Consider the following 14037-nt stretch of genomic DNA (forward strand, 5'->3'; position numbering starts at 1 on the left):
ATAGATATATCCAATGTTAGTATGTTAAAATCTGCATTATTAATATAATACAGGTATATACATTTTATGTTTTAAACAGAATTATCAAAATGGTCAAGAATATTAACTGAACTATATCTTTGCTATTTCCCTTGAGCAGTATCTGCACCATCTCACAGTCCTCTTCCTGGGCTTGGATAGCATTTGGATGGGAGACCTCTTGGATTAATTAAATTGTTGATGAAGTGATGTTGATGTGCCAGCAGGAGGCAGACTTTCCTTTGGATAAGAAAACAGTGAACACCCCTGTGCAGTGCGAAGAGACACTGCACTGTAGTACTCTTTCAGGTGGGATGTTGAACAGCATTCCTGATATCCTGTGGTCATTTTAATTTATAAGGCACTTATTGACAGATTTGGGGTCCTAGCCCCAGTGTCCTGGCCAAAGACTCATCCCTCTGATATTTTCCAGGCTACACAATTAATATACACTCACCAAGCACTTTATTAGGAATTTATTAGACTTATTTTTTAGACCTATCCACCTATCCTATCCTTAGAGTTAGGATGTGTTGTGTGTTCATAGCTGCTCTTCTGCATACCACTGTTGTAATGTATGGTTATTTGCATTACTGTCACCTCCCTGTCAGCTGACCAGTCTGGCCATTCTCCTGTGACGTCTCTCATTAACAAGGTGTTTCTGAACTGCTGCTCACTGGATTCTTTTTTTTACATCATTCTTTGCAAACTCCAGAGACTAGTGTGCGTGAAAATTGCAGGATAATAATAATAATAAGAAAACTAATACTACTACTACTACTACTACTACTACTACTACTAATAATACTAATAATAATAATAACAATAATAATAATAATATTTTTAAGATGAAGAATAAATGTTGACCAGGAAATTGTGTGTATATACAAGCAGATTCCCCTTATTCTGATAGAATTTTAATGATGTCATCTGACTATTAACTGAAACATCTACCACCCTAAAAAAATCTTTAAACAGGTGACTGTTCACTGATCATCTGGAACTGAGTCATTTAGAGTTATAGAGAAACCAAACACAAACCACTCTCCCCTTTCAAACACCCACTCCCCCCTCTTGCACACGTTATTTTCTGCTATATGGTGGATACATTCATGATGAAGAACCAAACTAGCAGGAATTTTGGTAAGACTTCTATGAGCTCGATGTCTGGACATTATGCTTGTCAAAATCATAAAAATGTGTTTCAGCCTGTTCATTCACTGTTATTCCTACTGGCCTTGTTATGATCCCAGTAATTTCATGGCATAGTGGGCTTTTGTAAATCCTGGTGAAACAGCAAACATGAAACACCTATTTGAAAGGTGTGATCAGGATAACAGATCACATTTTAAAACAAAGTATCATTTAGGGAGTAGTAGGAATCAAGTTTAAGTTTAGTATGATTCCATGATTTAAAAATCCTTTGTTGTTGGGGACTGGATCTGATCAACAGCAAGAGTTGACTTCCTCTGCTGCTGCCTTCTCTCCTCCGGGCCACAGGGGAGCGCTGTTGATTTTAGAGCTGACTCTAGCTGCCTCATTCTGAACGCCACTGCTGCCCAGGCGCTTCTGGATTTCTGTTGCCATTGTCAGGAAAGCCTTTTCCACATTGTTGGCATTCTTTGCACTTGTTTCCAGGAATGGAATCTTAAGTGACACGGCAAATTCCTGGGACAGGCAGTCCAGGGAGAAAAGACAAAGATTACTTTGTATCATGCTATCAACGTAAAAGGATTTAGGTAACTCCCAAATATATGTATCTATATATGTAACTCACAAATATATGTATCTATGCATATCAATTCTTTGTCTTTTGCTGCAGCTTCTCTTTATATTGCCTCGCGTAGTCTATAAGCTATGAGAGTGGTGCATTTTAGTTATGAAGATGATTTGTTATTACCTTTCCGGTGGTGAAGTCCACAACTTTTTTGGAAGCCAGATCACACTTGTTCCCCACCAGCAGCTTGGAAACATTCTCACAGGCATAACGATCAATCTCCTCCAACCATTGCTTCACATTGTTAAAGGACTCCTGGGAAAGAATTGTGTGTGCATAAATATCACTTTTAAGCACAGTTGTGAAATGCACCATAGTATCAGAGCTCTGGCACCACCATGTCTGTTAATTGGCTTCCACAGTGCAATTTTTAAATGTTTTATTTGTATAGTGCTTTTGACAACTCAAAGCAGCTTTACAAACAACCCATGCCTGAGACCTCTTCAGAGCAAGCCTAGGGCGACATGGGCACAGATGCTTCCATTTTCTACAGCTAGTGTGAGATGGATACCCCACCTGATCAGTTACATCATAGACGATTATGATGCCATGGGCCCCTCTGTAGTAACTGGACGTGATGGTTCGGAATCTCTCTTGACCAGCTGTGTCCCACTGTAAAGACAAGCACAAAAATCATTCATATGCCCAGGCCCAGTGAACCAGGCCCATATGTATAGGTTTTTGTTAAGATGTTATGTTTAATTGGCCTGTCCAACTGTTGCAACATCCTCCACGGATTTAGGAGAGATCACACCAAAATATAGATTCTATGAAACATGTAGCTTTGTTCCTGTCCTGTCTTATCACAGTTTGTTTACTTAATTTGTTTTTTGTTTTTATTATGCCTTTCACTCTTAGGGGCTCACATACATAATTCTTTGTCATTATAAATGAAAATAAAGACAACGTTGGTAGGAGAGTTTAAAAAAAAAGAAACAAACTGCTACACTAAGAGCAAATGTTCCAGCTTCAACCAGAATTACCATCTCAAGGTCTTTTGCTTGACTGACTTTATACACCCGATGATCAATGTATTAAGTATTTAATCAACATATCTACTGCTGTAGCCTATCCACTTTGAGTTATGATATGTTGTTTGTTCAGAGATGCTCTTCTGCATAGCACTGTTGTAAACTGAGGTTATTTGCGTTACTGTCACCTTCCTGTCAGCCAACTGTAGAGACTAGTGTGCATGAAAATCCCAGGACATCAGCAGTTTCTGAGATACTCAAACCACCCTGTCTGCCCCCAACATTCATTCCACGGTCAAAGTCACTTCAATCACATTTTTCCCCCCATCCTGATGGTTGATGTGAACATTAACTGAAGCTCCAGGCCTGTATCTACATGATTGTATGCATTGCACTGCTGCCACACAATTGGCTGATTAGATAATCGCATGACTAAGGAGGTTTAATAAAGTAAAAATGTTCCTAATAAAGTGCTCTGTTGTTAATTATTTAATGAGCTCAATCATATCTTGATCTGACATTTGTACAATCACGAGCTACAGCTGCAGACTGTGAGTGTGTCCTGAAGATTTTTCCCATATTTATGTATTGCGGTTGTAATGTAGAAAAGTTACTATTCAAGCCTCCAGCAGCAAATTTTGTTTACTATCATATATATTATGTGTACTTACGATTTGCAACTTCACAGTCTTCCCCTCCATTTCAATAGTCCTGATCTTGAAGTCCACCCCAATGGTGCTGATGTAGCTCTCTGTGTACGTGTCATCCTGAAAGTGCAGTATGTGGGTAGTTGTGAGGGAAATGCCTATGTGGGGGGTTTGTTTTCATACTTTCTCCCCCAATTTGGGATGCAGGCAGAAGACCTGAATCCATTCTCACAGTTTAGACGGGCCCTGGGTTGCATGCATGCTGTTCAGACTTTCTAAAAAAAGATCTTAGAATGAGATTAGCTTCATTGCGCCTTGACTTTGTTTTTTTGTTGCAACTTTTATCCAGTCACAAAATACACTGTGGTTCAAACTATGGAAACGTTGATTTCAAAATAACTGAAGGTAACAGTCGTGTCACAGCAGTGTCAAGACAGTGCTAAAATCTTTACATTTTCACTTGTGGTGAATCTAAGTCATGGGATGAAAACGCTACAGACATCCAGCTAATCTGCTACTTCCTCACCACCTCACCTCAGCTGTTGGACATTTCCCATCCGGACTACTGAAAATGCTTCTATACTGGTCTGCAGCGCATCCAGAACGCTGCTGCTCAGCTCATCTGCAGCCTCCCCAAGCTTGGCCACCTCACTCACATCAAATGAAAGACCTTAGGGCTAACCTATAGCGTAGCTGCGTGTAGGCCCGGTATTTGCTTTTGTGTACAATGCTAATTGTTGGTTTGGCTGACTTTACATTCACACAAAACCAACTACTTTCATTAGTGATTAATACATTGGCCGTCTGTGCCTTCCTGGTCGTATCGCACTTTTTGTATTCCCGAGACCTTGATGTTTTCCACAATTGTCATTTGTCAGTCACTATTCGATAAAGGTGTCTGCTAAATGATGTAACAATGCCTTTTATGCCACTGACAAATATATTCACCACGGGTTAACTTCAAAGCATAGGACTGAAACAAAAGATGTCCTCTCAATGGAATCAGTCTCTTCTGGCAAATGAAGGCTCACATGCCCTTTCATAAGCTAGAGGAGCCCAATGACTGTGGGCTCTAGGACCCATTCTAGCCAATCCTGGAGGGCTGGATTTGGCAGATGTCCTACCGCAAAGCGCAGCAGCAGACAGGACTTGCCCACTCCGGAATCTCCAATCAGAAGCAGCTTGAAAAGGTAGTCACTGGGGATGAAATGATGTCATCAAAACACGGGCACCTCAGGTGTACACGTCTGATCACGACATCGCCCTCAAATATATGTTTTTAAAGCCTTGCACCAAATTCTTTTACATTCCCATTCAATTCTGCTTTAACAACGTAAGTGTGAGTAATAAGATCATATGTTGAAATTGAAATCGATTAACAGTAGGCCTCAGCACCTTATTGTTCTTTGGAATGCTTTCAACTAATGTCTAATTAAAACAATAACTTGTCGTAGTAGGCACTTTAACATAGGAATCATTTTTCCTACATTAAAGTTGTGGACATAAACTGTGACTGCTAAATATTTACTATTCTGAATACCACAATTTGTACAATTAGCTCTGTTACAAATGCAGTACACTTACTATTCAGGATTCATGGCCAGGTGTGTCCAAGTGGCAGACTGTTAGATAACTGGGACTTGTTCCTCGGCTGATGATATTCTCAATAGTCCTCTTTACCTTTGGTGGGTGTTGTGTGTTCTGTCTTTGCGAAGGCAAACTGAACCTGCTCAGCATGGTGAGCTCCCACAAGCCCATCACTTATTAAAGGCTGAGATTAGGTTACAAAGGGACAATTACCTGAATCTTAAAGTCGCAGCTCGACCAGTGTGGGGGCAGATGGCATCATCTCAATCAACCAGAAGAGGGGTCTGTACAGGGTTTTCTGGGGGCACTAATTCATCCTTGAAAGATATCCAACTGGTACAGAATGTAGCTGCTGGGCTACTCACTGTACATTCACTACTTACATTAACTAAGAAATGTCTGGTGCTTGCTTGACTTCACTGGTTGCCTGTTAAATTGAGAATTGTTTTCCTTCTAGTATATTATAAGGCTCTAAATGGACTCAAGAATATCTTGGTAAATTATTTATTCTTTAAATAAATAAATAAAGCAGTCCTCCCTTACTGCTGCTTCCAATAATAGCTAAAATTACAATGGGAGGCAGAGCCTTCTCAGGCCTTATGGAATAATGTCCCTGTGTATGTTTGTGCTTCTGTTTTTAACTCTCTTGTTCTAAACTGTAGGCTCAAAACTTGTACAGGAAGGGTGGATTGGGAACAAAGAGCTGAGCAGAGCTGACGGGACCATTGGGAGGAAGCGTATCGTACAACCCGGAAACATTATCTGACTGAACGTGCCCCTAAATTAGCAGTCTTGGGCTTACGTATTGCACTGCACGTGTGCCATGCTTAGCATAGTCACTATCTAGTCTCTAACCAATCTCTTTGTTTGTTCTTTTGTCTGGGGCTTGTGCACCTCTCCCACACTCAAGAGTTCACACAAGCCCCCAGCCCGACTCTCCCCTCCTCAAGCCCACACTATGAAACACACTGGAAGCCTAGATGCATCAATCTGTTCTCCTGACCTGCATATTAATATCTACTTCTTTGCTTGTAGTGTCTTTTTTGCCAGCTAAGTCTAATACCTCAGGCTATTATCTTGCCAACCACAACAATTATTTGGTACAGTAGTTTCCCTATTATCGTTCTGTTCCCATTTCGCAAGATTTTAACAATCTTTCTTCCCATCCAGAAATGTTTTTTCCCACAGTAACTACCCAATGGGGAATTTTTGCCTAACTTGAAAGTTATTACCCATTTACTGTAAAGTAACTTTGTGCAGAATTTCACCTTTTCCATAGGACAAAAATCCATAGGGCCAATGTAAATATAATATTAAGTATATCATTTGTAATTCATATAATTGAGTATGAAATGTTTCCTACATGTTCCTCTTTTTGCAGCATGAGTATTAATACAAAATCAGCCCCTTTCTGTGTGTTACCTATCAGAAGTATCATTCCATTGGCATCATTGCATTACTCTTGTTTAACAAAAAACAAACAAAAAAAGCATCAGCAAGAAATTTTGAAAGTAGTCATATTCCTAAATCGGTATGGTTAGTTAAATCTTTAATCAAGAAATGAGTTCCTCAGATAATGGAATTGCACCCTGTTGCTATGGATCAATCCATAGTGCATATGCACACACACACACACACACACACACACACACACAAAAATACACACACACACATACAGTAGAATGAAATGTACTGGCAGCATTTCAATACACAATTTATTCGCATTGCAGGTACCCATCCAAGGCAAATTACAGAACATTTTACACTCTGCCCATTCGTACAGCTAGATGTGTAAGGCAGAAATTCTGGTCCAGCACCTTGCTCAAGGGTATACAGTAACAGCCCACCTAAGAAGTGAACCAGAAACTGTTTATGAGCCCACTGTATGCTACATTGCATAGTGTGGCACAGTTTCCAGCTCAAGTTCCCACATATTACAATGACATTAATCAGAACTGGCAGGAAAAGCAGTGCCATCACAGTCTCAGCCTATGAGGAAACTACTCCAATATTTGGATATTATGCCCTCTAAATTAGGTGGTTTAGTGTTTCATGGGGCAGAGACATCAAAGGAGAACCGCAGTATGAGAAAACATTACATTTGCAAAATCGGCTGAAATAAAAATTCTGTACAAATTCTGGTGTACCACACCATCTGTGATATAAACAGGTTGTATTTAGTAAAAGAACCGATGGCAAGTGGATTTAAAAAGGCATGGGTTGGGGAAATTGTCATTCAGTCTCAATGAGAATGAGAACATATTTGAGGACACAATGGCTTCAATGAGTCCGGCTACGTAGTATGGACAATGAACTGTGATTAAAACATCTTAAGATCATCTAAATATCAATTGCTAGGACGCATGAATAGAAAATGTACACTTGGAAAAACAACATGACTCGGATCTGTGAGCGCCATCTGTGCAATATGATTTTTCACTTGTCATTTCTCTCATTAAAAATAAATACAGGTGAATTTACAGTAGTACCGGTATCATCTTTATTACAACCGCGTCTTGGCCAAATGCCACAAAAAGCATTATTCGGTCTGAAAATAATACAAACTACAGAAATGTTCTTTACAATATGGCAAAATATTCAAAAAAAGTTCCTTTATTTTTGCTAATTTTAGCAAATAGAACATCTAAGTCCGTGGTTCACTTTTTTCGTCTTCAAGATATTCGATGTAGTAAAATTAAGTTGATAAAATTAAACTTAAATAAATTAATTTAATCCATATGAACAAGGGGTTTTGGTGGTGCTTTAAAACATTAGTTGCATTAATAACTATAATTACTATAAAAGCCATTAATGTATGGCAATATTGGCCAACACCATCAAAATACTTTGGCAATTTCTTGTACAATGATATACAGTATGTGAGCAGTCATGATTTTCTGCCAAGATCAGTGATATCACCCCCCCAAATTCATCCATTACCATTGGCACATTGAATAATGGTACCATCTTTGAAGTAGCCAATCACCAGCTTTCTGTCCAACTGACCATTCATTTTCCATGTTGACTGCTTCCAATTTCATGGATAGACTCCAATACTTCTATACTTTTCATAAACAAAGTATTACTCTTAAATAATTATTATAATTGTTTGTATACCACTATACTCTGGAACCCCAGCCACAAGTCCAGTGCCCTAACTAATAATACTCTGCATGATCCCGATGAGGCAGAAAACCAGCCAGTGGTTTTAAGTACAGTACACTTTTGCAAAATGTATATTTATCAGTGGAATTGGGGGTCTGGCTAGCTTATCCAGGTATCTAGTTAACAGTTTTACCCTGAATCAGGAACGTCCCTACAGTGCCCATGCCTTACATACGACACCCAGGTCTGCATGGTGCTCTGTGTGGGCGTGGCCCACGGCCCTGCTCCTGCAACACCCGAGGGAGCCTCCACCCCCACACCCTTCCCCCACCTAGGGAACCGTTACCCGGGCTACCGTCGCTATGGCGGCGGCCGGCCGTTGAGCTTGTCCCGCATGAGCGCCAGGGCACCGGTGGAGAAGTCCCGCAGGACGTGCACGGTCTCCTGCTGCAGACGCAGGGAGTCGCGCACGAACTCCTGCTGCGTCTCCACCAGCTGCTGCAGCGACTCGGACAGCAGGACCAGGGAGCGCGAGACCGTCTCCAGCAGGGCGTTGGTGGCGTGCTGCTCCCGCACGCTGGCCGAGGCGCTCTGCAGCATGGAGTCCCGCGCGCTCAGGCCCTGAGGGGCCCCGGCGGGCGGCTGGGGAGGCGTGGCGGGCGCGGGCGGGGCGGGGGCCGAGGAGGAGGAGGGGGCGGGCGCGGCGGCGGAGGAGGACGAGGAGGAAGAGCGCACGGAGGACGGGGCCATGCGGCGCAGGCCGGGCAGGTGCTGCTCCTCCTCGGCGGGGCTGGGCCGCGGGCCCTCACGCCGCTCCCCGTCCGAGTCGTCCAGGGCCTGGTCTGAGAGAGAGAGCGCACAGCTGAGCAGCCTCAACGCATTCTCAGAGCAAGCCTCCCACACACACAGGGCAGCCCGGAAGTATTTGGACAGTTGTACGATTTCTGATCTTTTGGCTCCGTACTCCAGCACATTGGACTTCAATTAGACAATGAATATGAGTACATACTTTAATTTGTGGATATATCTCACACACATAGTATGTCCCTTCCACACCAAACATTTACTGATGTAGCTGTAATCACCATACTTGATATGTGGGGTGATGAGGGAGATTCCTTACCTTCTGCATGAGGAATTTCATACTGCATTTCATAAGAGGAAACGGGAGGATCCCCTACAGAACAAGCAACAGGAAACAGGAAAGGAGTAAGCACAATAATAATGACACTAGTTTGCCAAACAGACTAAGAAAAGGGCTATTGAATACCAAATTGAAAGAACATGAGTGTTGTATTTCACAGGCAAATGCAGCAAAGAAGTCAAACAAATTCAGAATGTGTTCTGAAAACAGCAGCATGTAGACAGATCCTGGCACAGACATAACGTTCTACTACTAAAAGGAACCTAATGGAGTGTACGTGGATGCCTCCCTTGCGTCACGCATTGACATATATTACTTCAAATGAACTGAAATGAACCATTTTAAATACCACCTAATGCCACACCGAGTAAAATTTAATGTAAGTGGGGAATAAACCTTGGCCGTACCAGACACAGCCAGCGAGAAGGCGGAGTCCCGGACAGAGAGGCCGTAGACGGAGTGGGGCATGGTGAGCTCCCCTTTTAGTGCCAGTGGGTGTGGGGGCAAGGGCAGGGGCAGGGGCATGGCGTTGGGCAGCCCCAGGGGGTGCGGGGGCAGGTGGGGCATGGGGAGCATGGGAGGAAGGTCCAGCCTGCCGTTAGCAGAGACGCTGCCGGGCATGCCCATGATGACGTCATCGTCGTCGTCGTCATCGTCACCGTTCTCCTCCAGCCGCCCGCCCCCCAGGCCGGCCCACCCCCCGGGGAACCCGCCCGAGGAGGAGTCCCGCGGGGGCAGCTGCAGGATCTCGTGCACAATGTTCTCCACGGGCGAGAGGTCGCGGGATATGCGCAGCGCCGAGCTGGCCCCGCCCGGCCCCGCCCGCATGGCCGCCACCTTGCGTTTGGTGTCGCACTTGAGGTCCGACCACTTCTTGATGATCTCGATGATCTCGCGCGGGCACTCGCTGATCTCGTTGATGCGAGCGGTGATCTCCGCCCACGTGCGCTTTTTTACGTCGGCCGAGACGCCACTGTTGAACTTGCCTGCGAGAGACGGAAACAAGGGCAGGTCCGTACCTTACATTACATCCAGTATGCTGATATTCACATCCAGAGCAACTTACGCCGGAGGAGAACCTAGTCCATCCACCTGAGTTACGTCAACAATCGTGGCAGACCTGGTATGCAGACCCATTTGTTAGTCACTTGTGGTTGCTTGAGACAATTACAACAGAATCAAATAAAAGTTATTTCTGCAGTCGTGGTGATAAAATCTGGCCCACTCCACAGGCCAAAAACAACATTCAACAGGCACACCTCCATTTAAAATTGCATTCATACCTCAATAATGACCGAAGGCCAACTGGCTAGTATGCCTTTCTTCATCACAAAATGTCTGATGTGTTGACGAATGACGGGCCTTGGGTAAATTAGTAACATTTAAAAAAAAACAAAAAAAACAAAAAAAACAAACATAGCTAGTTTTAAAGGCAAAGTATGCAGGATTTTCACCTTGAAAATATTATAAAACCACCATGCTCAATCATTACTCTGATGCTTCGGCAATGTCTGTCTGTACTCACTTCTGCCCAGTCCTTGTTGTCTACCGTGGGGCGACATTGGCTCAGGCAGTAAGAGCAGTCGTCAGGCAGTCAAAGGGCTGCCGGTTTGATCCCGCCCTAGGTGTGTCGAAGTATCCCTGAGCAAGACACCTAACCCCTAAATGCTCCTTACGTGCTTACGTGAAGCATCAATTGCACAGCGCTTTGGATAAAGGCGATATATAAATGCCAACCATTTACCTGTATTTGTTATTCTAAAAGGTGTTTGGGACGTTTCCAGGTGAGACCCTTTCTTCTTTGTGGGCGGTATTGGAAAAGCATGGGGCCAATAGAAGAGGAAGAATAATTTGCATGCGCTTTGTCATCTTGGAGGTGTAGGCAGGATTGAGAATGGAGGAGGAGACATTTTTGATTGTAAGCACAGGAGCGAATCAAGAAAATAAATCCTGCATAGTATGCCGTTAACTAGTAACTAACTAATTAAAAGTGGGGTTATTTTGATCCAGCACTTTAATGATTACTTTTTGAAACCATACAGACGATCGGCAATTGCGACATTGGCTAGTTAAGAACACCTCTGATGGTCACATGGACAAGGGGCAGCCTGTAGCCAAGTGGGTAAGGTACATGACTGTGACCCAGAAGGTTGGTGGTTCAAGCCCCGATGTAGCCACAATAAGATCCTGTTGGGCCCTTGACCAAGGTCAAGATTGTCCCCTGCTTAGTCTAATCAACTGTAAGTCACTTTGGGTAAAAGTGTCAGCTAAATAGCAAATTCTAAATTATATTTATAATTATTATTACAATCACAAGGCTGTAAGACAGAAAACTTGCCAATGACGATGTGGCGGTTGTTCCTCACTTCGTTCAACAGGAGCTGGACCTCGTCGAAGGTGAAGCGTGACTTCCTCTTCCTGAAGGGCAGGCCGCCGGCCCCTCGTCCGCGGGGACTGTAGAAGAAGCCGGACATCTTGCGTTCTCTGACCAGTTTCCGGATCCTTCTCCGGGCCTCTCCACGCGCCACAACGTGTTCGGCCCACCCTGTCAGTGAGAGTGGCTCCTCCGTACTGCCGACCTGCCCGCATAAAACATTCAGCGCGTCACACGCTGTCAGTAGCCATCTAGTTTACATCTTTGCATCTCAAAATTATCCGGATACGAGGCTGATCCACTACTTAACTGAGCTTGATCCATATCACAGGAAGATCAGTGTAATCAGTAAATTCAGCGTAAACCCAGCCTAGCAGATTGTGACCACCGACCCACTCACACTGCAACAGCAGAAAAAATATAAATATAGGCTATATATATTTTAGATACTTATCATAAATGAAACAATGACACAACAGGAAATGCATTTCTGTAGTCACTACATACTGAATAAGCCAAATCTATCTGAAGGTAGCTAAACCATTTCGTGAATGGAGCCTTTGCATTGACATTAATTTGCAAGGCAGGAAGTCCCCTCAAGCAGAGAGGAACTACAGTGGACAGAGCTGCACACAATAACATGCAGCTTTGATTAACCACCTATAACCCATTATACCATTTGCCTATGTGCAACCAAGCTATAATTTCCTTGACACACACCTTACTTTCAGTCAAAGCTATTTAATGTGCATACCATCATCTTCCTAGTCATTTCAAACGCTAGCATAGTTATGTTTCACTTCCATTGAGCATCTGACATAGCCAGAGTTATTAAAACGGGTGTTTATGTGTATTTTTTCAAAAAAAATTATGTTTTTCAATCTCCCCAAGCACAATCAACAGGGGAGCTCATTTAAACTAGCCATTTGAATAAATTGTCCGAACATCAAAAGCACAGTGGGTTTGAAATACAAGGCGTCTATATCGTTTGGACCAGTAAATAAAGACCTGCAACTATGGGCTATGCCTACAACATTACAGCTTGTGCATGACTACTGCATATCGTATTTTGTATTTTGTGAAATACAAAAAGTCAAGATAAAAACACATTAAAAGAAAATGTGGCAAAAATGTAAACAATACATAAAATTAACTTAACAAATTAACATCCCACAAAATGCACATTATTTCTAGCAAGGTTCGCGTTCAATGATATTTCATCTAACATACAGAAAATATTTTAGCCGACGTCAAATAAGTTGTACACTTGCATTTATACCAAATTAAACGTACCGAAACAGAGACATTGGATTGGCCGAATATATTGTGATTTAGGACAAAAGTTTGATATCATTCCAACGTTTGCAATCTGGGTCAATCCGAATAACATCAAATGTAATATTGCTTTTGGGAACTCCGAGCATTGTCAGAAAAACAGACATCACACGTCGCATTTAAGTTTTAAAAATTATGCATTGATTAGTGCACAAACATTATTCTTATGTTCCACATGTATTAAACCTATTGACCACATGACGGGTATTTTTGTCATCAGATTTTTGTCAACACATAATCATCGATGGCACATGCACGAGTCAGAGGCGTTTGGCTTTAAATTAACCATTCATTTAATTGCAACTATATCCGATCGCCCCACCAATACGCAGGGTCTTCCTGGTTCTTTGTTGAACAGTCAGAGCTAGCTACCGCTAATGTACCGCTTTGCTGTTACAAAGCCCGGACGAGCGCCATCGCAGCCAAAGATAATCTTTCCCTTATTATCAGCTGTACAAAAACAGCCTAACTAGCGACAGTTATTTCTCAAAGAAATGCGTCCACACAAGCTGTCTTAACGTAGAATTATGCACACTTTTTAGAAACTCGCTAGTCACTACATTCACTTCGATGCATTCGGTTTCGTCTGCCATTTTGATACTCGGCATATTTATAGTGATGTTTGTTCGATAGCTAGCTAGCTAGCTAAGATTTCTTGGCGTATTTAACAATTGCGCACGCTACATATACGTGCCTTAATAACAGCACTAATATTCGGCATTTCAGTACTTAATGGAGTAAGGTTGGCTGAAATTACCAGTTCAACGGTGAAATCAATTTTTTTTTCTTGGACTGTAGACTCAAATCCAGAAACTTCGTACAGTCAGAGAGCCCCTGCGTTGCGCAGACTCAGCTAATGCTGGTGGGTTTTTTTCGGATCCACACGGACAACAACGCAGGATCTACGAAGTCCTACCAGAATACGCCTTTGGCACAATGCCCAAGTGGCCGTTTTGCGTACTTGCGTTAAATTGCACGTAACTGTTGCTATTAATGACACACCGATGTCTCATAGCTACTGTCTAAAAAGTTTTTGAACATATATATCCAGCGACAACTATTTAATAATGCGTGTGTTT

The 14037-nt window shown here is 42.7% G+C and overlaps 2 protein-coding genes across 4 annotated transcripts; both read right to left on the reverse strand.

Annotated features, from left to right (window-relative positions):
* Window positions 1-1464: 1464 nt before the first annotated feature.
* zgc:171927 (uncharacterized protein LOC100124616 homolog) lies at window positions 1465-5014 on the reverse strand. Its single transcript, XM_061216220.1, has 6 exons — window positions 4998-5014; window positions 4538-4610; window positions 3438-3533; window positions 2312-2407; window positions 1919-2050; window positions 1465-1686 (listed from the first exon to the last, which is right to left on the reverse strand). The coding sequence occupies exons 1-6, from the start codon at window positions 5009-5011 to the stop codon at window positions 1465-1467; spliced, it is 633 nt and encodes a 210-aa protein (XP_061072204.1). The 5' UTR covers window positions 5012-5014.
* A 1664-nt stretch (window positions 5015-6678) lies between these two features.
* Window positions 6679-13812, reverse strand: zgc:113149 (uncharacterized protein LOC541363 homolog). 3 transcript variants are annotated; one of them, XM_061216217.1, is made up of 6 exons: window positions 13716-13796; window positions 11934-12024; window positions 11588-11828; window positions 9657-10235; window positions 9229-9282; window positions 6679-8947 (listed from the first exon to the last, which is right to left on the reverse strand). In XM_061216217.1, exons 3-6 carry the CDS (start codon window positions 11721-11723, stop codon window positions 8466-8468), a joined length of 1251 nt encoding a protein of 416 aa, XP_061072201.1. In that variant the 5' UTR covers window positions 11724-11828; window positions 11934-12024; window positions 13716-13796; the 3' UTR covers window positions 6679-8465. The 3 variants fall into 3 exon arrangements, with proteins under 3 accessions (XP_061072201.1, XP_061072200.1, XP_061072199.1); XM_061216216.1 differs by lacking the exon at window positions 11934-12024 and having other exon boundaries at window positions 13716-13812; XM_061216215.1 differs by having other exon boundaries at window positions 11616-12024.
* Between the last annotated feature and the right edge of the window lie 225 nt (window positions 13813-14037).

This window comes from Conger conger, chromosome 13 (assembly GCF_963514075.1).
Source record: "Conger conger chromosome 13, fConCon1.1, whole genome shotgun sequence".
In the NCBI taxonomy this organism is placed as follows: Eukaryota; Metazoa; Chordata; class Actinopteri; order Anguilliformes; family Congridae; genus Conger; species Conger conger.

Coding starts and splice junctions, on each gene's coding strand:
- zgc:171927 (XM_061216220.1), bottom strand. Junction 2,408..3,437: donor AGACTGTGAAGTTGCAAATC/GTAAGTACACAT, acceptor TTGTCTTTACAG/TGGGACACAGCTGGTCAAGA. Junction 1,687..1,918: donor TGGACTTCACCACCGGAAAG/GTAATAACAAAT, acceptor TGCCTGTCCCAG/GAATTTGCCGTGTCACTTAA.
- zgc:113149 (XM_061216215.1), bottom strand. CDS start 11,838: ATGCGGGCAGGTCGGCAGTACGGAGGAGCCACTCTCACTGACAGGGTG. Junction 10,236..11,615: donor TCCAGCTCCTGTTGAACGAA/GTGAGGAACAAC, acceptor CGTCTCTCGCAG/GCAAGTTCAACAGTGGCGTC. Junction 9,283..9,656: donor CTTCTCGCTGGCTGTGTCTG/GTACGGCCAAGG, acceptor CTTGTTCTGTAG/GGGATCCTCCCGTTTCCTCT.